The 27,147-nt window shown below is 48.8% G+C and overlaps 1 protein-coding gene across 6 annotated transcripts in view; it reads left to right on the forward strand.

The window, feature by feature from the left end:
• The window catches only part of Tmem131 (Transmembrane protein 131), a 329,859-nt gene that overhangs the window by 227,292 nt on the left and 75,420 nt on the right, over positions 1-27,147 (forward strand). For 3 of the 6 annotated variants that reach the window (XM_071682330.1, XM_071682328.1, XM_071682331.1), the window contains exon 2: positions 12,258-12,569. The exons of 2 other annotated variants lie outside the window; for them this stretch is intronic. In XM_071682330.1, the coding sequence (XP_071538431.1) occupies positions 12,332-12,569 (238 nt within the window). In that variant the 5' untranslated portion in view covers positions 12,258-12,331. Of the gene's footprint in view, positions 1-12,257; positions 12,570-20,821; positions 20,871-27,147 lie in introns of those variants that run through there. One more of the 6 variants, XM_071682333.1, reaches the window with a different exon arrangement.

Consider the following 27,147-nt stretch of genomic DNA (forward strand, 5'->3'; position numbering starts at 1 on the left):
CCTCGATACTGTTGATTGTACATTGAAATAAGATAAGGAAACTCAGCATCGTTGTCTTAGTTTGACTTGGTAGTTACTCTGTAGAAACTTAAATTTTGTTTCCTTCTCTGTCCATAATCAAGTAAGGTATTGAAGGAATTGATCAGAATGTCATGTGAAGTTCTTAAATGGATGGTGACGGGCCTCCTCGTCATTGGTGTCTTACATATATCGAAAACGCAGGAGTAAACTCGCTGAGAAGGTTGCCAACATGGGCAGCACCTGAGTCGTTCAGGCGCAGTCCATCCTGGGGAAAGTTGTAGGGCTGCTTGTCAGGACGGCGCGCCATGTTTACCAACACCTCCCCTCCCTGCCAACCGAGGTAAGAGTGATCGATTATCAAGGCTGACCATCGTATTAAGGGAGGAATTTCCGTTACCATACCCTTTAGTTCGACGAACCAGCTGGCGTTAATTCCCTGGAAACGTCTCAGATCCCTCTGCTTCTACCAAATTAACCCATAAAGAACGCATTGTTATCGGCATGATCGTAGACAGTGCTCTACCGCATCAGCAGCAGCGCCAGCTACCACACCTTTGGGAAGTAGTAGGAGTATTTATGGCGGGAAAGGTTCCTCGCCCAGAACTCCTGCAGCAAATCTCGGGCGATAATAAGGTCTACACAACCAGTGTCCCGTGGCCCCCTGCATCAGTCAGAACCTACAGACGAATCTATGTCGATCTCGGCAATAGATGGTTACGTATTGAGAGGGTCTCGCACCTCTGAACGCGTCGTCCAGTAGGCACAGTCTGCCCTCGGGGCGGGCGGGAGGAGGACGAGTGTGTGGGTGCCACTTCAACCAACCACAGCGTAACGTGTGGTAGTGGTGGACGAACTTATGACCGACGCCATGCCTCGGTGAGTGTGTGTGTGTGTGTGTGTGTGTGTGTGTGTGTGTGTGTGTGTGTGTGCACATGACTTTTGTGTTTGTTTACTATGGATGTATGCCCTTATATTTTCCTTCTTTTTTTATAACCTTCGGTACAGCGGTTCCACGGCTCCGGGCTCTCCCCCACGTTGGAAGCAGCAGGCTGACGGTACACACACACACACACACACACACACACACACACACACACACCCAGGGCAGTCTCGGCAGTTTGAGACTGCAGTGGATAGCGCGACGGTGACATGTTGTAGATGACGTCACCGACCATGGGGGGGCCCCTTCCGGTGGCAGGTAATCCATAAACCAGCAGTTGTTGCTCAGTGTCACACGCTCCTCCCTTACAGTTCATAAATAGAACACCAATAGATCAATGGTACTGTTGGCAAGCCGGCATCACGGTGGGGGGGGGGGGGATGTCTTCACAGTCAGGAGGGTGTGTGTTGGATATTTGGATATCGAAGTGTGTACTGTTCCTTGCTTGAGTTCAAAGTACGACATGTGGTGGTGGTGGTGGTTCTTGCATCTTTCGGGGAACTATTCATTGCCTGTGTCACCGAGAAGGCTTCAAAACTTTCAAGATTGTGATCAGGTCACCCCTCACTCTTCTCTCTTCCATGATGGGCAAATTTAAGGCCTTTAGTCTTTCCCCGCAACTCAGCTCTCTTGATTCCAGTACGATCTGCGTTTCCCTCCTCAGGACCTCCAACAGAACTTCCTTAAATGTGCAGAATAAACATAGCTATTTTAGTGTTGGTCTGATGTGGGATATGAACAGCTTCCTCGCTCTACCCTGAAACATACACATGAATGGTACTCTAACATTTGCTTGCAGACAGTTGAGCTCTTTTCTATTCCTCGAATGTGGGACGGCGTCAAGTCTTGTAAGTCCCTCTCACAAAGACATTCCTGACGCTCATTTCCTGCCAGATGGCTACTGTCGCTGTGTCCCGTCCTCACCGCGTTACATTTACTCGGGTTGATTTTCAACTCTGTATCAGATTAGCTCTCGAGTTTATCGAGATTCCATTGAAAGGCGATTCAATCTTTTCCACTTTTTGTTTCCCTCATGACCATGGCATCATCCGCAAACATCATCAGATAGGAGTCCAATCCTTCTGGTGAGTTATTCACGTAGATTAAGAACAGCGATGGTCCCAGGATAGAACCCTGTGGCATGCCACTGGTGTGTCATTTGCTCCCTTCCACAGGGATAATCTTCGACCTATCGAAGTAGTCTCCATCATATGTTTGCCGGAGGATTCGGCCTCTTCACCAGCCTCCTGTGTCGCACAGCGTCAAATGCTTTCTGACAGTCTAGATAAAGACAGTCCACTCTGTCTTATCTTTTTTCTTAGAACAGAGCTCAGTCTCTTGTTGAAATTAATGAGGTTCCTTACGCATGACCTAATATCGGACTGAGACTGTGTTTGTCTCTCCCTTAGGTAGTTTCTTCTCTGTAAGAAATCATCCATTTGCTTCCTTATGATCTTTTACAGTGTGTGTGTGTGTGTGTGTGTGTGTGTGTGTGTGTGTGTGTGTGTGTTTGTGTGTGTGTGTGTGTAGGTTGTGGCGGCCTGGGTGTTGTGTTGTGTACCAGTATCGACGCCACTTCCAGGAAACACTTGTCAGCAAGACATTTCCTGCCCCTGGCACTCTTGTTTCTCCCCTTTCGTGTGCCACCCGCTCTGCTGACACTCCTGGCTGGTTTTTCTTGTCTGGCAACATTCCTAACGTGTGTTGCTTGTCTGGCAACATTCCTAACTTGCGTTTCAGATCTGGTAACGTTCCTCGTTTGTTTCAGGTCTCGCAACACTCGTAGCTTGTCTTTCTGGTCTGGTAAGACTTCTGACTCATGTTTCTGGTCTGGTAATCTAGTAGTTGCACCTCTTTCTTGATTTTTCTTCGTGTCCTTTGGAAGAATGTATTTTCTTACGAGTTTTTCTTGATTTTCTTTGGTAAGTTATAACCTGTGTTGTTTAGTATCGGGAGGGAGTTGTACCTCCTTGTTGGAGAGGTTGTGCTGACCAGGCGAGATGGTTCTGATTAATGCCACCACGGCGCGCGGGACTGCTGGCTGAGACCCTCGTGTCCTGCACGATCTCCCTCGTTCCCGGCCATGCTGCACCCTGTACCACCTCTCTAGGCCGCTCCAGGTTGTTCAGTCCACCAACATTCCCGCCCCCGTCTCACCCTCTGCTGTCTCATCATCATCATCATCATCATCATCAGTAAACTGCCACCCTTGTCTATGTGGAAAGACTGTCTTTATTGTATGTATATATTTCTGATGTGTATTTTCGGCTTTTTGCTGGTTAGCTCAGTTTGCCGGCAAATGATAATGATACTGATGATAATAATAATAATGATAATAATAATAATAATAATGATAATGATAATAATAATAATAATAATCATTATTATTATTATTATTATTATTATTATTGTAGAAGTTCTCAGGCCCCAGAGAACAGTCCTCGAACGCACACAACATAGCAAGGGTCATGATTACAGCCATTGTCTGTGCAATTGCAAGGCGACAGCAGCTGGGGGGGGTGTTGCATGTGTCTGCACACAACGCAACGTGCTTCACATCTTCATTGTGGGTAGAAGCGATGACAGGTAATGTTTTTGTAGGGTGTGGGAGTGAATTGTTGATGATACGCCACTCAGCAGAACCTGGGGTGTAGTGTATCTTGCACGAGATGTGTGTGTGTGTGTGTGTGTGTGTGTGTGTGTAACAAGGGCTGGTATACTCTGTGAGTGTAGTTAGTATCCGCAAACTGTTGCCAGTTTATGTCATGACAGAGCAGATTTTCCTGCGGTAGTTTCGAAAGCTTTTACGACGTTTATTTGCTCGTATATTTATCAAGGGGTCCACGTCGCGTGGATGTTGACCTCATGAACTCTACATGGCGCGACCCGTGGCTATGATGACCTGACCTGTGATCTGACCCTCGTGTCATCACGGTCGTGGGTCGCGTCCGGTCGTGTTGGCAAGGGACAAGGATCGGCTTCAGTGCCTCGTGCTGGCTACAGTGCAGGGTTTACCCTGTTGACAATGTAGGAAGACGGTGTTATGCATGACCACAGCATAGCTCGGGACTTGGGTTCGATGCAGTCATGAGCTGGTAACACAGGGCGGGTTTGTTGTGTTACAGGCTGGTCACACGTGAGGGGGTTTTGCTGTGTCATGAGGTGATGGCAACACAGCAGCATTTTGCCATCATATATTGATCATAATTCTAGACGAGCTTGCAGTGTTGCAGTCTAGCTGTATTGGACTTGGCTGTTTCTTGAAGCCATGAAAAGATCTAGTAGTGGCTCTATGTCGTGAGACCCGGACGGAGGAACGTGTCCTGCTGTGTGGCCACGTGCCCTGGACACAGGACGTGATGCTGTGTAACGTGAACCTGGAACACAGTAGGCGAGTGTGGGTACTGGAAGGCAGAACTTTTGTCCTCTAGTTTCAAGTAGACGCGTAGTAGTTCCGTATTCCTCAGTTATTATGTCGTTCATTTTATGTTCACCTCGGATGATAATGATTCCACCACCAGTGTGAAAGCTCGGCCTTTGGGTAGGACGGTCTTTGGTCATTGACCAGACTCTTAGAAGGTTCACGACTTCGACGCCAGGCCAAAACGCCCAAGGGTTGGGGGGCCAGGGATCGTAGTGTCGTGGTGTAGGGGCTGCGGGTCATGCTGAAGGAGTTCATGTATCTTGGGCGTCAGCAGTAGTGTGTTGATGCTTGGTCAGCGATCGTTGGCTGGGTGTGATGCTGGACGTATCTCACAACACTCATTCCTCCCTCCTTCCCTCTCTCCCTCTCCCTGTAATCCGGCATAGCGCTTCGAAGTCTCCGCTAGTCACACTTAAGCGGGCGGCCGCGGACAGTCTCCTGGCATCGCCTTCCTTCACGCCCATCATTCCCTGCTTCTTCACCCTTCCCATCACACACATCGCTTCCATCCAGTAACACGTCAGCTTACACCTCACATCTTGTGTGGCTCCTGGTCGGCCAGCGATGACAGTAGGAGCTGGTATCCAAATTAATTTCCATTACAAGCGATGATGACTCATTCTTGGTCGACAATCTTTGGGAAATTCTGAGTTGTTAGGATCATGTCCGCCTCACCAGACAGGTGTCTTGGCCGCCACGTAAGGAGGGGGTGACACGAATGATATTTCAAATGGATTTTGGTGAGCATTGGCGGCATCCTTGTGTGAGCATGGGCGGCCGCTGACGGTGAGGGGAGAAACCTGGAGCCGACCAGCATCGGTTATAAATCCTCTGCTGCGGTGGATTATCCGGTTGGTGCCGTGAGAATTATCCGGGGCAGTAATAAGGGGAAATCCAGTGTAGATGTGTCTGTAGTTAACTAGGAGGGAAGAACGTGGCTTTGGGGGGGGGGGGGGTGTTGATAGATCCTGAGTAATAGTTTTCCTTGTTGGGTGTTGGTTGGATCGGCCTGTGTGTGTGTGTGTGTGTGTGTGGCGTCGCATCTTCGGTCTTTCCTATTGTATGCGTGCGTTTCTCTAAAAGTAAATATTCCGGCATCATATTCCAATATTGCCAAATATTTCGTCATGTCAGGTCGTTGGTGTTGAAATCTCCAAATATTATTGTTATTATAGAGGTGGTGTGGTGGTAAGGGGTTGCAGGAGGCCACATGGTATATTGTGGCCCCTCGCGCCACGTGACGTAAGGCCAGCTTGCTGCGCGCTCATTGGTGCTGCCGCGTGTCGCCTACCGCCGAGCTCCACGTCAGCAACACGCCCTCCACGTTTGCATTAATTTGTTAGATTTTATTGCTGGCGACGCCTCCACCCAGCTCGAATAAAAGAAACGGCTTGCAACGTGACATATTTAAAGACATGATAGTTGTGGATAATTGGTAGCCATTTAGTTCGCCATTTTTCGCCTGTTCGTTCTGATTGTGTACGACGTTGTATGGAAGCGCTGTGGTCGTCCTTGTCATAGGAAGATGAGTTAAGGTTTGATAGCTGTTGTCACTTGGTTTCGCTGGTTAATTTGTCGTGCGTATTTTTCCCACAAGGAGGCAGTCTGCGTCAGTCGTTTTAACGCCGTCGCTGGCGTTGTAAGGCCGCGTCGTTAGCGTGAGCGTTAGGTCGCGAGCGGCAGTGTTGGCTCAGGATGTTGACGCACTTGACTTACTGAATAAGTTATGCAGTTCATACCTTCCTGGCTAGACCCGTGCACGGATCCGACGCACGCTTACTCTCCCCACCACCAACTACTTGTTCCCCCTTTTTATCATGTTTCATTTTCCCGTGGACTCATAGGAATATATATATATATATATATATATATATATATATATATATATATATATATATATATATATATATATATATATATGATTAATATATCGTGACATGGAAGTGGACTGTAGTGACGAGCAAGAACAGGTGAGAGCGTTTGAGATATTCTCTGACGTCTCGGTTTGCACACGTCTTCGTCAGAGAGACTAAGATCCATCGCTACATTACTGGATATTGGTAGGTTCATTCCCTCACCTCGCGTGACGTGTTATTACCCGGCAGTCAGCTGGCTGCCCCAGGCTTTTGTTACCCCTCACATTCCATTGCCAGCAGATTCCCAAGCTATAGTTGGCCGTCTTGTTGAATCTTCTGGCCTTACCTCGCCCTGTTTCTCCATAGTAAACGACCGGACGTCCAGAACAAGGCGCGTAAATGCCACACACGAGTCGTCATCTCTCATTGGTCACACATATTGAAAGTAAACACCAGGTCGTGCACCTTCTCCCTCTCTTAGAGCCACATTTACTCATCTCCAGCAGCCGGATCCTTAATGCACACCTCCCTCTCAGTCACCCCTCTCCCATACGGCTTACCAGGTATACTCGATAAGTGTTTACCTCTGTACCATGAAAATTTTATTGAAGGGCATCTTACATGCATTATGCCAGTCCTCACGCACTCCAGCTTAGACCAGGCTAAGGTCACGCAACTTTGACTAACCGCTCACTACCACTATCGTCATCTTGTTTGGGAAATTCATCTGCTGTCACATCCACTCCTGCCACTTTGTTCTTATCCTGTTTCCTGTTGCATAAGACTTTCATATCTTCTTGCACCGTACAGCTCGCCATGAGTCTGATACTCTCCTGCCAGCTTGTACTAGTCACACCACATATGCTTCCAGGTCATCACCAACGCGTTCACCGGTCCTTGGCAAAACTCGCTCGCATCTCTTTATCACATCTCTGCTTGTTACCATTTCCCCAACGTCTCTTCACACCGTCGACCCAATTTATGCTTTTGTTCTAAGAGTCGCCTTCATCCTAATCATCATCTTATTCTCTGTTGCTAAGCTTTTGTGCCTTTCTGTAGCCCTCCTGCAGCTTTCTCTTATGTTCCTCCTAATCACTTGCTTTACTTCCCAGTAGATATTGTCTATAAACGTTACTTTTTTTTTTCTTTCCATTACATTCAAGACCCGCTTGCACCAAGATGCGAGCTCTTGCATCAGGTGTTAAAACATTTTGCACCCATGTATCGTAAGGCAAGGCGGGTGTGTATATCAACAAACAGAAGACGAGTATTTGTGTGTGTGTGTGTGTGTCATGATATCCAGACTACGGCTCACATTCACTGTAGTATCCTCAGAATTATTCCTCTTCGTGATGACTAGCGGTATGTCTCAGTGAGGAGGATTCCGGTAGTGAGGTGTTGAATGTTTTGGAGAGCTGTGATTGAGGGGGTGTTGGTGGCATGCTCAGAAGATTGATGAGGGAGTAGCGTGGCTTCAGAAGTGGTAGAGGATGTGTGGACGCAGTATTTCCTCTGACACAAAATGTGTGAAAAATACGTTTAGAAGAGAGTACAGTTGTATGTGTGACATTTGTGGATCCTCTAAAGGCGTGTTGTAGGGCTGACAAGAGAGGGTTTGTGGAATTTGCCTCGTACTGGGTAAATGGAAGGTTACTGAATGCAGTGAGGAGCTTCGACCAAGAGAGTAAGGCACGTGTGCTAGTAGGAAGGGAGGAGATTGAGTGGTTCCCGATGACGATGTGTCTTCGTCAAGGATCTGTGATGTCACTGAGGTTCTTCCATTGTGTGGTATGATGATGTGTTCAGTGCATATTTGTTCTTGTTAAAGGCGATGCTCTGTTTGTGGTAGATGCAGGGACCAGTTGATCTTTGTGACAGAACAAAGATAAAAACATATATGGGACTCAGAGGAGTGACGAGCCCCAACCCCCTGGGCAGGATATGATGCAGAGGTTAGATGAGGGTGTTTTTCTGTTTGTGTGTGTGTGTGTGTGTGTGTGTGTGTGTGTGTGTGTGTGTGTCCAGGGCACCATTGCTTACCGGGCGTCAGGGATGGGTAGCAGGTGGTGAGGGTTTGCCCCAGGATAACGCTAGGGGGAGGGGGCTGCACACACGGACCGCGAGTGGCCTGTGGGGCGCCCTTATCACTCCCTTAAGCTTGACCTGTGTGTGTGTGTGTGGAGATGCAGGTATGTATTTACGTAGGTACAGTAGTGCCAGTCCTCTGTTAGTAGTAGTGACACAGTATTTCCTGAATGGCTTCCTCACACACCCTCCTGTGACTGAAAGAGTTGATGGTGGTAGGGAAGGGTTGATGATGGGAGGGAAGGGTTGATGGTGGTAGGGAAGGGTTGATGGTGGGAGGGAAGGGTTGATGGTGGGAGGGAAGCGTTGATGGTGGTAGGGAAGGGTTGATGATGGGAGGGAAGGGTTGATGGTGGGAGGGAAGGGTTGATGATGGGAGGGAAGGGTTGATGGTGGGAGGGAAGGGTTGATGATGGGAGGGAAGGGTTGATGGTGGTAGGGAAGGAGAGCGAGGCTAGGATTGAAGGCTATAACCCAGTAAGGGACAGTTCTGGGCCAGCTTGCACCATGCTGGGGGACAGGCAGGCTGGTGGAGCGTGTGTGCTGAAATAGAGGTTTTCGTCATCACCTCCCCGGGCGGGCGGGCGGCTGCGAGATACGCTACCCCAGGACGTTCGTCCGTCCGTCCGGCCGTCTGTCCCAGCCGTGGTGACGCATCCTGCCGAGCCAAGTCTGGCCTAGCCTTCCCCCAAGCCTTGATCACCCACACCCAACACTCGTCACCCACAAGTTATTTCCTAACTCCTGTAAACACCACCACCATCATCATCTACAACAACAGTAATCACAACCACCACCAACAACAACAACAACAATAGTAATCACAACCACCAACCATAACAACAACGATCACCAGCAGCGTCACTCGGGACGACACAAGCGTCACCAGCACACGTGTCGTGACGCTCCACCAGTCCTTAGGGAAGGAGGTAACGCTTCGTTACCAAACCTCCGACGTGACCGTCTCGTGGGCCTGACCTCCGTCACCTAGCTCCTGGGTCACGTCTAGTGCCTCTTGCACCATCTCATGAACACACTCAACCGTCAAGCTGTTACGATTGTATGACTGGCAGTGTGACGGTTTGATAGATTCCATTCATCCACTGCTCCTGTGCCGTAGAAATGTCTCTTTCGTTTGCGTCGTTTCATAACGAGGTCTCTCCTTAAGTGGTCGTCCTTAACAATGGGCTGTTATCGTACTCAAGGGGTTAAGTCATAGCATTCGTGGGCTGTGCCGTCACTCACACTGGAGAGGTTTAATTTGTCGGTCTTGAGGAATTCATCTGGGGAGACAGACATCACGAACCAAGAATTAGCTAGATCATGGCTCTACTGACCTCACGGACGCAACGGCCGCGAAGGAAAACGTCTTGTAGAAGACGTAACTATAAATAGAAAACGTGATGTGCAGGACCCAGCCGTAAATGTAAGGGATTATCAGTGTTGTCTACCTTATTGCTCCTCAGTGCCTCCCGGATTATCAATGTGAGTATTACAGAACAGGCATGTCATTGCCTCAGACAGGTCAAGAATGTTAAAGCGTTAGGAATGCCAGATATGTACGAATTCTGATGGAGTGGCAGTACACGAGAAGGAGCAGGTAGAGCTGAAGGACCAAACTTAGGAAAACAAACGTGAAGAATAAAGAAAAAAGTGGGATTGGCCATCATGTAGGGACAGTAAACGTGCCAAAAGGATTGGATTCCTCAGCGATAATGTTTGCTGATGATGTCATGGTCATGAGAATCGGAATATTGCATCAGATTACAAGGGAACCCAAACAAACTCCAGAGTTAGTCGGTTATACTCTTGATGATATTCATCCCGCGTCAGTGCAAAGGCAAGAGGGTGGGACACGGTGAAGTAAGGCCTCAAGACGAATCTATTTTAGCTGAAATAAGCTGCAGGAATTTGTGTGCTGGAGGGACGCTGGTGCTCACTTGTCGTCAGAGCCTCGTCCTTACCCGGATTGTGAAGGAAACAAACAGACTGGTGGCAGACGTTTGATCACGTCCCCGTACGTGGGGAAGGAAATGTTCAGCAAACAGTTCACGCCGTATATTACGCCAGAATCTTCCCTCGGAGTCTCGATTCATCGTTCGTAAAGATGAGCACAAAGGAGCAATACAAAGAGGGATCACAGGAGCAGCGACGACGTCTCACCGGAGTTGAGAGAACTGAGTCACAGTCGGAGGATAGAAACGGTAGATTGGCTCATCATGGAGGAGAGAAGATGACGTCTTGACTCTATTAAAGATGTTTAGATTTGGTCCCGTGATGTCACCAGCGACCAGGTCATCGAAAGATGCTCACGCACAAGACGATCAGAATCCACAACGTGTGATTAACTCCTTGATTACCATGACTGCGTTGGTGTTATTAATGACTCTTGGATTAAATTGTGTTACTGAAGGGCTTAAGTCACCTGGGGAGAGCGGGGTGAGGCTCTAGTAGGAACACTCAAACACGGGTGCCAGTATAGACGGCATTTTACAAGTTGTGAACCTGTCACTCATCGTCAGTGATGCCGACACATAGACGCAGCGTCAGCATTCCAGCTGGCCATGTGCAGAGACCAGGATTGTGCTTACGTTGCGGACGCCCTCCTACCCCGCCTGCATGAGGGGAACGTCGCTGAGTGTGATGCAACCGTTGAGACGTGTCGCATACCACATGGCTCAGCGTGGCGTGGAGAGTGTGCGTGTGGTGCGGTGACGGAGGAACGAACGAGTCGCTCCTGGACGTGATTCGAAGTGGTTCGCTCGCCTTTCCCCTTTCCTGGCACTCTGGTAACCAGCCCTGAGGTCATGGGATGTGAAGGGTTACCACACGGGTCGTATGACCGTTGGAATACTTGATCTTCGTCAGCGACACATGACCAGTTGGCCACAGGTCGTTGACGTGTACAGAACCCCTGGCGTGCTGATTGGCAGCAGTGTGGGAGTCGACCGGGAGAAGGGCGAGAGGTCTTGCTTGGCCACCATCTCTGTGAGGGTGGGTTGAGAACGCACCAAGCGAAGGCATCACCAAGGGTGATGGTAACGGGCCAAGTTATCACAATGTGTTGTGCACATGACACTGTATGTGGTGGCTTACATATGTGATGCTAGTGGTAGGACGCCAGGCAAAGTATCGAGTGGTGTTAGCGCACGACACAGTTTAAGACATAAACCGTTGAGATCACGCGGCAGAACACGCCGGCCTATTTAACAACAATTATCGAGACTTAATTGTTCGTCTGGCTGTATTGTGTTGTGCAGACGTTACAGTTTGATCCGCAGCAGTCGTGCTGGGGACACGAGAGGCCCACAGTGTGAGTTGGACAGGACGCGCGTGTAGTACTGTGTACATGCTGGCAGACTCCAGGTAAGGTGTCGCCAGGGATTGGTAAACATACACTCAGGTATGGTGTCGGCGTAATACAGTGCACATGTCAGTTTTGGTGTGCGCTGGTCTTACTAATGTGTGTGTGTGTGTGTGTGTGTGTGTGTGTGTGTGTGTGTGTGTTACGCAGTTGGTCTGGCTGTTGCATACATGTGAACTTCAAGTGACTCTGGTGGAGGTAGGGTTGTGTGGGGGAGGCAGGTAGGTGCGGGGAGGGAACCAAAGATACTTCATGAAAATCACCCTCATGAAGATTAGATCCTGTGTAGACGCTTCATTCTTTTCTCCCATTACAAAGTGTCCCTTCCACTGTCTGCTCCTCTCCCTCTCTGTTCCTCTCCCCTCTCTCCTGTAACCACTGTATTAAAGAAAACAGAAGAAATAAGAAGATGGAGTCAATGGCAAGTGTCAGGTTGTTAGATTTTTGGTGAGGAAGGTGTGGATTGTGAGGAAGCTGATGGTGAGGAAGGTGTGGATTGTGAGGAAGGTGTGGATTGTGAGGAAGGTGTGTATTGAAGGTGATGGTGAGGAAGTGATTTTCTTACAGCGAGGGAACACTAGAGGAAGTACAGAACTAGGAACACAGTTCACCAGGAGGAGGTCGAGTGATGGACATTAAGAATGGCGATGACGTCGAAGTGGCCCGACCCGACCCCGAGGGTCGTCCCCTCCTCTTCCTGCCGCGGATGCTGCCCCACCAGAAGCAGGGCATCATGCTGGGTGGCCGGGGCGGTGCTGGCTGTGCTGATGGTCCTGACTGGGGCCCTCCAGCCCACCATGTGCAACTCCTGCGTGTACCAGTACTACCCAAAGACCGACTACACCATCCTGCTCCACGGCACCGAGTCCAACACCAGAGGTGAGACCACCGCGCTTGCCATCCAAGCCGACGCCGTCGCCAGGGTTGCCCGCTTGCCACCCACATCCTTCCCCCAGCCACTTGTCAACTCCCCCCCCCCCACCCCTACACTCCTCCCTCTGACCTCTCCTGCCATCCAGTGCTTGACAGGTGCCATGCCTGTCACTCTGTGCCACCATTCCAACACCCTCTGCCTTACGTGCGGTTCCCAGTCCCCGACATCCCACGGTCTAGCAGGCCCCCCCAGCGTCGGGCTTCTTGGCCGCCCGTGGCTACAGCTTCAGTCCACACCTCCCATCCCGCGCTCGTCTCCTTCCCTACTCCCCTCCCTCCCTCCCTCCCTCCCTCTTCACCACTCTCCTCCCTCCTCCCCGAGCGTTCCCCATCATCGGCAGACGCTTGTGGTAAGTACAGCATAGAGTGAGGTCGGACGGACAACCAGGTAGTGTATGTCACCGGTGGTAAGTTCTGCTGCGGGTTAGTAGTGGGAGGAGGTTCGGGTGTTAATGATCGCAGGTAAGTACTGAGGGAAGCCAGTGCGCGCGAGTAACGTGTATGTACAGTGTACACGAGCGGTGGTTTATGTGGTAACAAGTTACCATGGTGCGAGACCAGGTTATGTGCTGGAGGATGGAAGTATGTTCGTGTGTCTTTGATGGAGACGGGGCGCTAAAGCGTAAGGCTTCTCCTCATCCGCCAGTTTAGGTGGAGACAGATGGTACAGTAGAAGGCTCCTTCCTACCCACCACTTCCAGATTTGATATATGTTAGGAACAAAGAAATGTCGACTTCCTTAAGGAGATGTTTGTTTAGAAATGTGTGTCAATACTGGGAGGATGAGCTGTGTTCCTACTCGTGTTGAATATTAAATGGTCGTGCAGAAGTTTAACAGGCCATCGCCTTACTTTCTTCTTTTAAGTTCTGTTTATAAATTAATTCCCTGTAATTAGTTCCTCACAAGGCCATCGGTTCCGTGAAACAGTTATGTATATACTTGATCGTAAATCTTTGTTAATTGGTTTGTTATACTGTCAACTGGTAATTAACTTCAGGTACCCGTAGTGTAACAATGACGAATAGTTTTTTAGATGTTTTGGTCGAAATTTGCTGTCTTTTTCCCCTCATATTTTGCGTAATTGACCTGCCTGAGCAGAGCGAACACCTTGGGAAAGGTCTTTGAAAATTTCAATGCTGTAATTGCCAGGTTTCTTGTTGTTAGGAAGACGACGATGTTTTAAACGCAGGATCTACGCTAATGAAAGAGGTAGTTCATAGATGTCTTAATTAAAGAGGTAGTTCATAGAAGTCTTAATTAAGGAGGTAGTTCATAGATGTCTTAATTAAAGAGGCAGTTCATAGATGCCTTAATTAAAGAGGTAGTTCATAGATGTCATAATTAAAGAGGTAGTTCATAGATGTCATTACTAATATAATCATAAGCCGAAGTGTTAAAGGTTTATGTATTTGTCTGATGAATTATGGCAGCTTCCTTTGCCACAGTTGCCGGACATGGTTGTATGCACTGGTAGAGTTGCCAGCACTGTGTAGAGCAGGCTGGTGTGCCAGGGGACGCGTGTGAGGTGGCATCGTATGGCATTCACGTTGATGGGGAACCAAGATGTGAGATGAACGAAGATAGTGTTATGATATGAAGACTGGACCTGGCTCATGCCCCTGCCCCACCCTCAGGCCTGGAAGTTGTGTCCCCAACTTTTTTTTTTCCAATGAATATGTTCAGAGATATCCTCTCTCTCTCTCTCTCTCTCTCTCTCTCTCTCTCTCTCTCTCTCTCTCTCTCTCTCTCTCTCTCTCTCTCTCTCGCCTCCTGACTGTTTTCCTCAGCCATGCAGGGCAGCGCTGGGCCTCACGGACAGTATTCCAAGGCATGATTTGGCTTGGAAACAGCCAGCCACCTTGATGTATGTACTCAGGTGCAATCATCATCAGTCAAAGAAAGAAAATGCTTTATTTTGAAACCAGATGATGGCCAGATGTACTCTTGAATACTTCCTTGATTTAACCGCATACCTGTAATGAAACACACACACACACACACACACACACACACACACACACTTCCGTGGTGCAGTGGTTAGTGTTGATGAACGCGAGTCATCACGGGCTCGCCAGGGTTCGAATCCTGGGAACGACCCACAATCATTCTCACTGGATCATCCTCCCCACAGGATTGGTTGCTAATTGGAGTACCTGTCTTAGGTTGGGGTGTATGTACATATGTGTACATATATGTACATATACATGCTTTGGAGTAAAGACATGGTACATGCATGCAAGTTTCAGAGAAGGGGCAACACGGGTGTAAAAGTCTCTCCCCGTATCATGCAAATAGTAATCACAAATACTTGTATTAATCACACTGTTACCAGGTGCTCCTTAATCGACCATTCCCTGAGGGAAGGCGGGAGAAACAGCTAGGTTGGCTGAGCCGAATGCCCGCCCCGCGACTCGAACATGGGTCCTTGTGAAATTCTAAGGGAGTCAGGTTGTTCAGGTGGCGTGGCTTATTTTGTGTAGCTTTGTTTTAGTTAGTGTAGTAGTTGGGTGTGGGGGTGTTGTGAGGGCAATATGGTTGACTGGTGTAGGGTTATGATGCGGTGCTTCATTCAGGGTGTGGCACGTGTTGTGGCCAGGATGTTGTCACGAGGTGTTGCTAGATCAATATTGCACGATTCCGCCACCCTGGCCCACCATGCAGGTCACCACCCTGGCCTACCATGCAGGCCACCACCCTGGCCCACCATGCAGGTCACCACCCTGGCCCACCATGCAGGTCACCACCCTGGCCCGCCATGCAGGTCACCACCCTGGCCCACCATGCAGGTCACCACCCTGGCCCACCATGCAGGTCACCACCCTGGCCCACCATGCAGGTCACCACATAAAGAATACAGATACTACAGCGTTAACTCGCTTATTTGGACGTTTTTCAGCTTTACACTTGGGTTGATGTATGTGTGGTGGAGTGAGCAAAGTGATTACGATGGAGCGGAAGCTGTCAGTTTAGTAAACTTGTCTGAGCTGCGGATGTTTACAGTGTAGTTTTGCTGTACCTGGGGCGCCTCCAGGGGTAGTGGCTGTGGATAAAGTTTTTACCATGCCTGTTCGTCCTGGTGAGACAGGCATGGCAGACTGTGTGAAAATGTTAACTCTGGTTCGTGGAGTGAGTTTTTTTTTTTAATGTTCAACGCTCCAGAGTTACTGGTTACACTGTCAGGAGCCGTAAGACGCACTGTGGTCTGTACTGTAAAATTTACAAAGGGTCGCGACCGATGTGGACGGTGCATTAGACAGGCTTAAGGGCCTCCGCCTCCACCAAAGCCATCGTCAGGTGTACGTAAGGTAAGGTGAAGTAAGGTCCCATACCCAGCTGTGGGGCTAGATGGCCTACTAAGTCCTCGTAAGGTATGCGTCAAGTGCTAGGGAGCCATGTGAGTGTGCATGAGGCGGCTGTACACTGCACACCATCACTGTGCCTTGATTGAGTCCCTTTTTAAAGATGAGGATCCTGGCTGCACGTGGTAGCACCAACCTCAGCAGGGAAGCAGGTGTGCGTGTGTGTGTTTGTGTGTAGCAGACTAAGGCTTTTGGTCACCGGCTGCGGCTGCAGTGTTGCACACGCGACCGGCACCGCCTCGAGTAGGCTGGTGCAATCCATAAGCATTGACAGTACTGCTGCGACCCTTGGATGTGGTAGCCTTGCCTCTGACTTGGTCCTGAAGGGCGAGGTGAGGCCCAGGCCAGCCCTCCACACGGGTCGTAACGTCTTGTTTACCCACCCCAGGGGTTCAGCATGGGCTGTTTCCTACTCAGGCTCCGCTTTTTGACTGCTGGCTTGCCTATAGTGTAGTTGCCACTCACCCGTGCATATTGCACACCTGTGGTGGAGGAGGCCATTTATGTCTCACCGACCTGGTGACTTAGGTAGCCCCATCTACATACCAGCCACATCCATGCCTGCGTCGATCACACACACACACACACACACACACACACACACACACACACACACACGTGCATGCATTCACAATTACCGCTTCTGCAACACATTGGTATGCAAGTAAATGTGCCACCAACACGCGCATACATATAGGATGTGGAGGGAGAGTGCAGGGAGTAGGACATGGAGGGAGGCAGGACGTGCAGGGAGATTGGAGAGAGACAGACATGCAGGGAGAGTGGAGGGGGGCAGGACGTGCAGGGAGAGTGGAGGGGGCAGGACGTGCAGGAAGAGTGGAGTGGGCAGGACGTGTAAGGAGAATGTAAAGAGACACGTGGAGGGAGAATGGAGCGGGCAGGGAAAGTGGAGGGAGGGACTGCCAAACAGTATACAGTGGCAGTGTTGCCATTCCTTACACGCTACTTTTTGCCTGGGTTGTTCAAGTGTAATTATATTATTCTGGTGTATGTCTTTGTTTAGTTTGGGTAACGGAGTGTTGAAGCCCGCCACCACTGACCTACCTGCTGAAACTCACCTCTGCTGATCTACCTGCTGAAACCCACCTCTGCTGACCTACCTGCCGAAACCCACCTCTTTTGACCTACTGTCTAATAGTCGACCCCCGTGGTAAGGGTAATTCCGGTACTCTGCTGTGCTGCGGTACAGACACACACATACAGCCCTGGTATGTCCCCGCGCCAGGGCACACTCGTGGCTCACATGACCAGAACACCTTAAGCCATTTTCACGGATGTGTGAAAGCACGTGGTGCGCTCGCTCGCTGGCTTGTTTGCTTGCATGCTTGGTGCGAGGGCGGAATACAGATAGGTCATGCATGCTTGAGTGAAGCGCTGTGTTCAGGTACTCCCAACACGGAACAGCGCTGTTGCTACCTCACCATCCGCGCAGTTTATTTTTTAACTTACGATGGTTTTGGAGGCCTTCTACCCCCGCAACTGGGTCTAGGACCTTACCTCACTTTGTGTATTGCTTTACAATGGTTTGGAAGATTTCCAGCCCCCACATCTCGGCACAAGACCAGAGGAGTACAGTTTGAGGCATCTACAACTCCTGATAGAGTCAGCTTTTATCAAGGATGATTCAAAGTCCCAAGAAATGACACCTATACAGTCTGAGATTCCCACGACCACCCAGCCCTGGCCCAGCTTGAATCCTCCTCTAAGTTGTAAGCTCAAAATACAAGCTTTTATGAGACGTGAGCGGACGGCGTAAGTGCTGCTTGCTCAGATCATCATTAAGTGAACTTTGCTTGGTTATTAAGCTCACACAACTGACTTTACATGGTCATATAGCTCACAAAACTGACTTGGCCATAAAGCTTTCACAACAATATTTTCGTACTTGTATGTCCTCACAATAAACTCCAGCTCCTCACAATAAACTCTGCTGGAGTGGTCACCTTAGGTAACATATTGCTGGGATGGTCACCTCAGACCAGACACTGTTAGCTGGGTTTGTCAGTTCAAGCGAGACACTGCCGCGGGTCATAAATTCACATCACACTTGATAACACTGTAAACCGGAGACCACAAACACGGGTGGTTGAGTTGTGCATCCTGAGGAGGAGGAGGAGGCGGGAGATATGTGTGTTGGCAGGAGTGTGAGGGGATCAGGGACGTGTTGGCGGGACTGTAAGGAAACGAAGGTGGGGGGGGGGGGGGGGGGTGGATATATTGGCAGGAATGTGAAGAGGGAATTAAGGATGTGTTGGGAGGACTGTTATGTTTAGTTAAAAAGTTGATGGTTATTTAGCTGTGCAGGTGTCTGATAATGTTGCCGTTGGAATCAGATAGCTTATATGTTTGACATCAGCTGATCAGGTAAACACTGCCCCGTGAGACTGAAGCGTCAGCTGATCGGATAAACATTGCCACGTGGATGAGTCGGGCACATCAGCTGATCAGGTAAACACTGCCACGTGGGTGGAGCTGGATCATCAGCTGATCAGGTAAACACTGCCAAGTGGGTGAAGCTGGATCATCAGCTGACCAGGTAAACACTGCCAAGTGGGTGAAGCTGGATCATCAGCTGACCAGGTAAACATTGCCACGTGGGTAAGGCTGATGCATCAGCTGACTAGGTAAACATTGCCACGTGGGTAAGGCTGATACATCAGCTGATAAGGTAAACATAGCCTCGTGGGTGAGGTTTAACACATCAGCTGATGCGGTAAAGATTGCCACCTTGGTGAGTTTGGCTTGTATCCTGCATCCAGTATGCTATCAGTTATGATATTTTCTGGGGATGTTGCAGTAATCATGGGCTAGTGGTGTTGGGGTGTGACGTATTGCTGACCGGTAAGTGAGAGGGTTTAGTCATAAAGACTTGTGCCCCACATGTCTAGTAACACTAGAGAGTGTGTGTGTGTGTTTGTTGGTCAGCCTTAGTGTTTATAGGGGTGTATAAGTGTATGTTGGTGTGTTTCTGATTTTTTTTCACCCATTTATACTGTACGGGGAGGGAGTTCTACACTCGTGGGGCCTCATCTCTTGAACATTCATACAAGTGCTTAAATTTCTGTATGGTGTCTGCATTAACCTTGCGCTCAGTCATCTTATTCCATTCATCCATAATATTTGAATTATGAAAATACTTCTTTATACTTTCTTTTTGTAAAAAACAAAAGTTCTTAATTTTGTGTTATGTTCTGTGGTTGCTGTAGCCCCGCATCTCTGGAAGAACCCGACGTCAGCGATCTGATTTAAGAATTTAGAGGGTGATCAGGTCACTCCTGACTCTTCTCTCCTGACTCTTTGTTTTCTGGTGGACAAACTCAAAGCCTGTAGCCTTTTTCTGTAACTCAGCTTTGCTTTGAAAGGTTTGTAAGAAAAGCGTTTGTGTTGCGGGGAAATGTTCATGAACGGGGGATAGACCTGACCCCCCTCCAAGGGATCGGGGATAGACCTGACTTTCCAGGGATGGTTGATAGACGTTTGAACAGGGGATAGGTCGTGGTGGGAGGGTGGAGAGTACTGGTAGAGGAGTGGGCGGAAGGGCGGCAGTGATGCTGGTTGGTGTACGAAGACAGTGATGTATGGGGTTAGAGTTGCCGGTGGTGGTGGTGGTGGTGGTGTCGGGTGGGGTGCGTTTAGGACGTCCTCCGTCACCGACGCCTCGGGCGGGGTCACTATTGCTATACAGGTGCCAGGCTTGTGTGGGGAGGAGGGAAGCTCCTGGGGTGTGGTGTGTGGAGAACGCATTAAATGGTGAATTTTTTTTTGGTTGTGGTTGTGGAAGGTTTGTTAGGTGTAATTTTGTTTCATTATGAATGTGTTGTGTTGATGTGGTGTGTGGTGGGTCTGTTGTGTTGTGGTAATGTGTGTGTTCGCATATATTGTCTAACAAATGCGTTATCCTGTAATTTTTGTTGTTATTTTGTCACTTCACTCATGTTGAGAGTGACTGATAGGTGGGTATTGTGGATGATTTACGTCAGTAATGTTAAGACTGCGGGCAGGTGTGTAGGTATTGCTAGTGTATTCCGTCGTAGTGTTGAGGCTGGTGGGTGCGTGTTGTGGGTAGTGCGTCGTAGTGTTGAGGTTGGTGGGTTAGCGGGTGTTGTGGCTGTAGTGCGGACAGCGATGTTGGGACGGGGATGTTGGTGGTATAGGTGGAGGGTGTAGTGTGGATGGTTCTCCACCCACCCACCCTGCTCCCTGGCAGCTCCAGGGGCGTCACAGTCGCCTCCACCACCCGAGGATCGCACCTACACCCAGGCACTGTCTGTGGATCATTACCCTGGCCAGTGGCAAGACCGACATGGATGTTATGGTAAATTTCAGGTATTTGCTCTTCCGTCCCACAGATATCACTAATAGTAATGATAATAATGATAATGATAATGCATATTATAATAACTGTTATTACACAGCTTTTCTCTTATTAATTTCTGTAAACTGTGGTCTTTATTATGCTGCAATGCGGGGAGTTCGGTCCACTCACTTGCCAGACGAATTAAAAGTAATAAATCGTGTATTGACGTAATATTTGACATGCCTGTCGTGCAGGTGTGCTTAGAAATATAGAAGCGTGTGGCCTGCTTCTACGTGCGAAGATGACGCATACCAACAAATTCCTTTGTTATAAATTTGTGCTGGTGTTATTGTGCGTGCGTGCACGGCTTCAGGGAACCAAGCGGGCGGGCGGGCGTCCGGCCAATGAGCGAGCCCCACGCCGGGTTTAAACACAAGGGGGCGGGGCCGGCCCGGCTCTCAGCTGATTGCCCGCCTGCTCTGGTCTCCCTAGTTTACATCAGTCCGTGCCCTGGAGTATACTTGGAATTTAGGACATGTCTGGTTACCTGTTGGCTATGTCCCTGGCAGGTACCTGACGCCTGTCACCACCCAACCCAACCCGCACTGCACTTGACAACTGTTGTATTCCGAGCAGTCCGCACTGACGGGTGTTCACATGTAGTAGGGTGTAGTATATATGTTGTGTAGATAAGAATTAATATTTGCTGTGGTGATATGAGGTGTAGAACAGGTGTTGTGCGCTTATTGTTTACCTGGTGTGCGTTTATTGTTTACCTGGAATGTTTTGAACAGTTGTTGTGGGCTGTAGAACGTGTGCACCCATTTAGTTTAGAACAAATGTTGCGGGTTGTATATGTGATTCGAACGTGCAATATAATCGTTATCAAAACATTTTTTGTGTTTCATTTGTTAACCTGTGTCGTCCACACCATAAATCACTTTAAAAGACACATTGAGTTGCATGGTGTAATGAACCCCAATTTTGTGCAGGTTTGGATATGCCGTTAGCGATTGTAGTATGTGTTGCTGTTAAGTGAACTTGTAAATGAAACAAACGTGTTATGGTACCGAACGTTCTCTTACGTTGTTAGATGGCTTGGGGGCATACCACTGTATTGTTCTCGATTGGTAGTTAGTTTTATTACAAGTGGAGACAGTTCATTTCGAGTGTAGACGGAAGCTCGGTTTGCAGATACGCAGGTGTTTTGGGTAGTATAGGAAGGTGTTGCAAGTTGTAGGCAGGTGTTGGGCATGTTTTGTTGAAAGGAAAACGTATTTGTTGGAGGTGATATACACGTGAGTCTTGGGGAGATACAGTATAACACTGTCTACCTGAGTCGCATGCGATGGTCTCTTACACAACATAGACCTGGAAAAGACGTTTTACGTAAATTATTTGCATGAATGGCTTATTTCGTAGCAGGTTTAAGATGATTTGAAAGTGTGTGATCCGCTGTTTATCAGTGATGACTTTGTAGTGGTAGGGTTGGGCTGAGGAGACGATTGCTGTATCGTGGCTGGAGGAGACGCATGTGTGGGTGTGGGACTGGTGGTAATCATGAGCCACATCATTAGGCGAGGTGGGGGTGTTTAGGAGGGGTGATGCTGTTGATGACACCGCCCGACAAAACGTTGCAAGAGTTGTAAAGGTTAATTACAATCGATTGTGTTGGAACGTTTCTATCCTAGTATTTAGAAGGTGACAGTAATGTTAGGGTGTCGGCAATGATAAGATGGCCTCCTCCATTGCGGTACGCTTTCGATCGTACTTACTAGGCTGGGTGTGTCCGTGCGAGAAAGTGGTGGTAGGTTTTCTCACCCGTTGTCCTGTCTTGTCCTCATACTTCAGAGTCCCTACAAACCACCTCTCTCAGTGTTCCAGCTGACCACACAACAGAACTGAGGAATTTGTGAACCTTCCAGCCAGGATTAAGCGGAGGACCGTGAGAGCAGAAGGCTGGAAGGTTCGTGTGACGCTTGATGCCAATGTAAGAAGAATCGTTCCTCACACCCTCGAGTAATGTCATCCCCGTTGTGACTCACTAGGCCTCACTTTAACCCCTTAAGGACGACGGCATGATAGCATGACCTTTGACTTTACCACACCCGGGGATTCAGGTCTGCGGTGGTCCAGTCCGTCATGTGCAAGAGGTCGTGGTCAGTGGGTATTTGTGGTGCAAATGGTTGTGTTCACGCCAAGTTTATATTTCATGATTTTGCTAGACTTAATGTAAGTCTGACCAGTTTCTCTTAGATGTGTTCTTGAAAAGTATATATATATATATATATATATATATATATATATATATATATATATATATATATATATATATATATATATGTGTGTGTGTGTGTGTGTGTGTGTGTGTGTGTGTGTGTGTGATCGTCACTCAGAGTAATTAACATATTGTCAGGAAGAATAAACATGAATAAATAGTATCAATGTTCCACTTTTATTTTGGTGTGTCGTCGTCAACGAACTTGTTGTGAGGATTTTTGAACGATTAATCAGAGTATTGAGCATCAAATCTGTACATGTTCCAATGATATATGCTTTGTACATTGCTCATTTATTTAGTTGATTTATATTTTATTAAATGTTTGATTTATTAAACGCGCTTATTTTTCCAATTGATAAGATTGATGATCTGTGTCTGTCTGTCATGCAGGGGTGACGAATATTGTTTTTGTGTGACTCATGCAGGAGTGACGTACAGCATGTGTGTGTGTGTGTGTGTGTGTGTGTGTGTGTGTGATGCAGTAGTGACACAAAGTGTTTCAGTCGTGCAGGAGTGATGTACAGTATGTTGTTCATGCAGAGGTGGCGTAATAGACTGCGTAAGTCATGCAAGAGTGACTTACAGTGGGCTCAAATCATGCAAAAGTGACTTAGAATATGCATTCATGCAAGGGTTGCCTACAAAGTGCTTAAAGTCATGCAGGAGTGAATTACAGTGTGCGTCAGTCATGTTCAGATGGCGGTGTGTGTCCATGACGTAAGAGTGAGGTTTAGAGTGCGTCAGTCATGTGATTTTTGATTTCGGCGGCACAGACGATGATGGCCCCGACCGTGCACGGACAAGATCTGCTGTGTTGTATTGCTAGGAGGGTTTCTGGTACTGCTGACGGAACTGGCATGACTGCAGAACAACTGGTGGCGTTGTGCGTGTTATGAAAACATGGTATAATCGTAGGTAAGTCGGGCAAGTTGCTAGAGGTTTAGGAGAGGTGTTGTATACTGTGCAAGGAAACTAAAACAAAAGGAAAAGCTTCATGTTATAAATTGACCATCATTCCAGCAAGTATATATAACCACCCAGCAAGTACTGTGAGTGACTTGAGATCGGCTTGATTGGCCAGGTTCAGAGGTGAGTAATTCAGTACTGGCCTGATATGTAGGGACACAAGCCAGACGGATTGTGTCACTGATAAGACTTACGATGATTTGAGAGGTCTTCGACCCCCACAGCTGGGTCTGCAACCTACTTATACTTTACGATGGTGTGGGAGATCATCTTCCCCACAGGCGGTTGTGGGACCTTACCCTAGATAACAGAAGGAAGTGTGTGTGATGGTCGGCAATTGCGATGTCTGCTGACCCCGCTCTTAATAGTGCTGGTGTTATTAACGGTCAGGGAGGCAACTGCGGCATGAATAACGCCATCACGTAAAAATAATGTCAAGCCTTCACCGTGACTATTGTAGACTTGGTAACCATTTAAATACACAGAGAGGAGGGTCATGGCTGCAACTTTTGTAGGAGTAAAATCTGCCTGAGCTGAGCTCCAGTCGCGGGAAATGGCGAATAGTACGAAAGAAAATATATATATATATATATATATATATATATATATATATATATATATATATATATATATATGCTGTACGTGGTGGTGATTGTGATGCAGGGTATGACATGTACGAGGCTCGGGCAAGTCAGGTCGACACAAGGAGTTGTAAATGAAACGCGGGTGGAGGAACCCGTAGACTGTTCTCTACCGCCAGCCGCACGGAGTGCGACACGGATCCTAGCGCGTCTTTGTCTCCGCCTGTATAATGCCGTATAACTCTAAATTAATTTGATATAGTTTGTGCGTAATTATTTTCTGTCACTATTATAATGTAATATTAGTTGGTGAAGAGAATTGAACGGTATTTTATATACCTTACTCCACTAGATTTTGGTACATACACACAAGTAGGTCACGTAGGTCAGGGTGGGTCACTGCCTGGTTCTGTGTTGTGGCTCGCTGGTGTGTGTGTGTGTGTGTGTGTGTGTGTGTGTGGTGAATGGTGTGGTTCTAAGAAGTGGGTGGCATGATAGCCATGGTCGTTGTGGTATGGGGATAGAGGGTGGTGGCTGGGGAGAGAGGTAGGTGGTGGTGGTGGTAGTGAGAGGCAGGCAGGGTTGTGGCAGTATTGATGGAGCATGTTGATGTTGTCGCACACCGCTACCTTCAATTATGTACGTTATCGCTGACCCCGTCACTTGCACGGACGCGTCCACTTCACCACATGGCTGCACGGACGCGTCCACTCCACCACATGACACCACGGACGCGTCCACTCCACCACATGACACCACGGACGCGTCCGCTCCACCACATGGCTACACGGACGCATCCACTGCACCACATGGCTGCACGGACGCGTCCATTCCACCAATGGCAGCACGGACGGGTCCACTTCACCACATGGCACCACGGACGTTCTCGGGATCATCAGGTGTTGGGTTTCCCCGTGGCTGAGGTCGGAGGCACCCGGAGAAGCCGGCTGAGGGCCCCAGGTCGTGCAGGTGTTAGGTCCCTCGTGGCTGGGGTGGAGAGTACTCACAGAGGACGTAGAGTGGCACAGGTGTTAGGTAGCCTGCGGCATCACTTGTGTAATTAATGTGTACACATGTACCATCTCAATTTCTTTTTCTTTTACTGTGAATGATATTAATGATTCGAGGTGTGCGCACGTGAGTGTTTTGAAACCAATGCTGGATTTATGTGACTGTCGGATTAACCGACCGCTTGTCGAGTGCTGTGTGTGTGTGTGTGTGTCTCACGTGATTGTTGAAAACGTTTTGTTTGTAAATTGAAACCAATGTATACACATATCTCATGTGAAGGTTCGGTGGATCTCGAGACAAACAGCTGCTTGTGTGTAATGGAAGGCTCAGACTTAACAGTCTCACCTTTGGAGTGAATGTATTGGGTCATATTCTCTCTCTCTCTCTCTCTCTCTCTCTCTCTCTCTCTCTCTCTCTCTCTCTCTCTCTCTCTCTCTCTCTCTCCCTCCAGCTGGGCCTTGCTCCTCTCGTGACTCAGCAGGCACAGCAGGATACGTGCCTAAGGGTTGTTTGATTTGATTCGAAATCAATTTCTTGAACCGTGAGGCTTTGAGGGGGGGGGGGGGGGGTGTCAGCTGGTGGGGTTCTCGGTCTGCTTTGTTTCTTCCTTCATGGAGTGAGGTCGTGCGGGTTGGGTTGTGAATTTCTCGGCCGTTGTGTGGTGGAGGGACCATCACCAGTTAGCCAGCCCGCGTTGGTGAAAATATGCGTCATTAAGCCAGATTTTAAAAGTGTAATTTATGCTCTGTTGTCTTAGTCTGAGCTCACACCAGGTGGTACAGCCAGAGCACACACACACGCACCAACTGCACCTGTGGCGTAGATCTGGTTAGAAGAGAAAAATAAACGAAGTTCTTGATGAGGTGTTCGTAGTGCGGAGGACACGGATTGTGGACCTGAGGGGTTGTGTGTGTATAAGGCGGCTAGGGAACACCTCTAATCACTGAGGCTGTACACCCTTGAGCGCAGACGAGAGAAGACAGCCCCCAGCTTACAACCTGAAACACTTTGCTGGTGGCACAAACAGGCATAGAAGAGTGTGAACGGATAGCACCTCTGAAAGCCAGAGGTGCGATATGCTTTTAAAGAGAAAACCCCTTAAACATCCGGGGACCGAGACTTCACAACCCGACCTGCGGTCGTCAGAAACATCATGGGATGCGTAGTGGAGGATTACAGAAGTGCCTTAGATAAATATTCACAACTTGAACTAGACCAGCTAGGCTGTGGATGCCTGCGGGACGTGGCTTCCAACTACATGGTCGACCAACGACCCAACCCATCAGCTTTGGGCCTAGCCCGGTGCTCTTGGGCTAAAAGACCTAACCCAAGACTTCACCAGGAGGGAGGAAGGAGTCAGTTGTGGTGGGGTTGTGATCTGGATGGTGTGAGGGGCATCGCCTCTTGTTTGATATGTTGGATTAATTCGTATGACGAGCGAGCGAGCGTCGACGACCAGCCATCACAGACGACCACGCTGACCAGCGCTTCAGGAGCAGGACGACACATCTGCTGGGGCTGTGTGTGCCACGTGGTGTTGGCTGTGGCACAATGGGGATGGTGGGAAATATGGTGGTGCCATTGGCGCAGCATGGGTGTTGGTAGTGACAGTGATACACTCGGGGTGGCAGCTATGTTGATGGTAGTGGCTTAGTTACATAGTGGGGCGGGGATGGGGAAAGGCGCCCCTCGGGATACCTCGGAGGTTTTACTGGGTTACTCCACCCCCCTCATTCTTCCCCCACTGCCACAGATGCACAGGTGTCGGGGCAAGTGTCTGGCAGCGAGAGAAAGGGGCGGCCGCTGCAGGTGTGGTGACTGACTCACTCCTTCCCACGTGCTCTGTTGTTAGTGACCGGTGTCGACTCATAATCACTGGAGAGAAACTGCGACACGTGAAGCAGCCCTCGTTACCCGCTCGTTGTGCCGCGTGCGCGCTACACGGACCCTCCCCGGCTGGGCACGGGCCTCACAGACCTGGTTAGAACCACAAGTTGAGTGTTTATG

The sequence above is a fragment of the Panulirus ornatus genome, chromosome 34, assembly GCF_036320965.1.
Source record: "Panulirus ornatus isolate Po-2019 chromosome 34, ASM3632096v1, whole genome shotgun sequence".
NCBI classification, from domain to species: Eukaryota; Metazoa; Arthropoda; class Malacostraca; order Decapoda; family Palinuridae; genus Panulirus; species Panulirus ornatus.